Source organism: Scatophagus argus, chromosome 16, assembly GCF_020382885.2.
Source record: "Scatophagus argus isolate fScaArg1 chromosome 16, fScaArg1.pri, whole genome shotgun sequence".
NCBI lineage: Eukaryota > Metazoa > Chordata > Actinopteri > Scatophagidae > Scatophagus > Scatophagus argus.
This window is the reverse complement of record NC_058508.1, coordinates 20,891,473-20,893,258: the sequence shown is the minus strand read 5'-3', so window position 1 is coordinate 20,893,258 and position 1,786 is coordinate 20,891,473. Positions and strand designations below refer to the sequence as shown.

The window sequence follows — 1,786 nt, the reverse complement described above, 5'->3', positions numbered from 1 at the left end:
TGATCATCCATTCATTCATCATTCATTTGGCGTCACGTTTATGTCCAGTATTAACTCTCCTTTTTAACTCTGCTTGTTGGTGTGAGGTTTGGTGCTCGGTGACAGCATTTATGAAAGTACCACACTCAAGTACAAATCGAAGGTACTTGTACTTTACTGGAGTGATTCCGGACTGCACAAAGCTGTAGATTAAAGCAACCAACAGGACACAAAGTAATTCAGATAAGATTCAGCAGTAAAACGTTGACAGGGAACATTTTACTGCACTAAAAGCACTATTATTACTTTACTTTGTTCATACTTTTACATAAGTAAGAGTTGAATCCAGGACTTGTAGTGGACTATTTAGTGAGAGCAAAACGAAACAGTATAATAACATCATATCATACCATTATAATATAGAATGATTATTTTCAAAGCTTATTTCATCACGGTTACTTCAAACAGGCCATCGACTAATTTCAAATGAATTTTCAAAGATGGAGATGAGTGAATATTTGGCATCCAATATGATGAATTCTGGGTCTGAAGGGGTTAATTAAAATGTCCTGTCACATAATATTTAAATCCTATGGAAATGGGCTTTCAGGTCACAGCAGTCAAATCTTTTGGCTTTTACATACATCTGAAGATGAATGCATTCAGAGTTTCCTTCAGGTCCAAAACAAGGAATGAACGGACTTGGAAAAGACAAAGTAAAGCGGGAACAGACAATTATAAGCTCACAACCTTTAATTATTCATGAATAGACATATACTGTACCACGCAGCATTAGGAAGTCCCCCTTGTCCACTTTTCCCTCATAAATATTCATAAGAACAGTTTGCTTTGAGGTAACCTCGCTAGATTGCGTGCAAATGATTTGCTAAAGCTCACTGCAGTCCTCGTGCTCTCACCTTGTTGTTTGTTGTTTGACAGTCACGGCTATTGATGCAAATGTTGTCATGCACACTTGAGACTGACATAAGTGCTTAGCATCGACAGTCCCGGCAAATCACAGAAATAAACACAAATGCCACCACGCGGTTGGCTTCCACAGAGGCTCCCAAGCTGAAAAGGATCGTCTCAGTCCGGTCTCACTCTGAACGGCGTCTGAACTCAAAGTGAGCGTCGTCACAGATTGAACATCGGAGGCCTGTAGTAACTGAGGGGCTTCTTCATATTTGACCTCTTCCTGTTCTCCTTGGTGATGGGGATGAGGACCACGCCCACCACTAAAACCATCAGCCCAATGGACACCAGGGCCGGTCCCAGGATGTTGGTGACCTTCTTGCAGTGGCCGGCGAAGTACAGGCCGCTGATGATGATCCCGCACGCCAGGAAGCTGCCCCCGGTGGACATGAGGTGGATGGGAAACCAGAAGACCTCACACTTGCTGCGAGAGTTCTCTGTGGTCCAGAGGGACTCGCTGCGGGACAGGGTGAAGACGGTGCTGTCAGTGCGGCTCGGCGGCGTCAGCTGGTCCCTGGACTGGGAGAGGGTGCACTCTCCCAGGGGGATGTTCTCTGGGCTGCCCGGCATGGCCTCCTGGATGACTCTGTGGCAGTGAGAATCAATCTGTGAGGGGCCATGTTTCTAACACAGGAAGTTCTGACGAGTAAAACACGCGTATGGTGACAAAAAAATGCAGATAACAGGAGATATCAGGAGACCGCAGCTGAGCGCTTAGTGATGCTTAAAACGACCAAAACATCAGAGTTCAGTATTCTTGAAATGTGGAGGTGTTTCTCCAAATCAGCCTTATGTAATAACACATTGTCTGTCTGACAAATCAGGGCAGTGGATT

The 1,786-nt window shown here is 44.7% G+C and overlaps 1 protein-coding gene across 1 annotated transcript; it reads right to left on the bottom strand.

The window, feature by feature from the left end:
• Window positions 1-1,113: 1,113 nt before the first annotated feature.
• Window positions 1,114-1,521, bottom strand: LOC124073575 (phosphoinositide-interacting protein-like). The gene has a single exon (XM_046415878.1). The coding sequence runs from the start codon at window positions 1,519-1,521 to the stop codon at window positions 1,114-1,116; it is 408 nt and encodes a 135-aa protein (XP_046271834.1).
• Window positions 1,522-1,786: the final 265 nt, after the last annotated feature.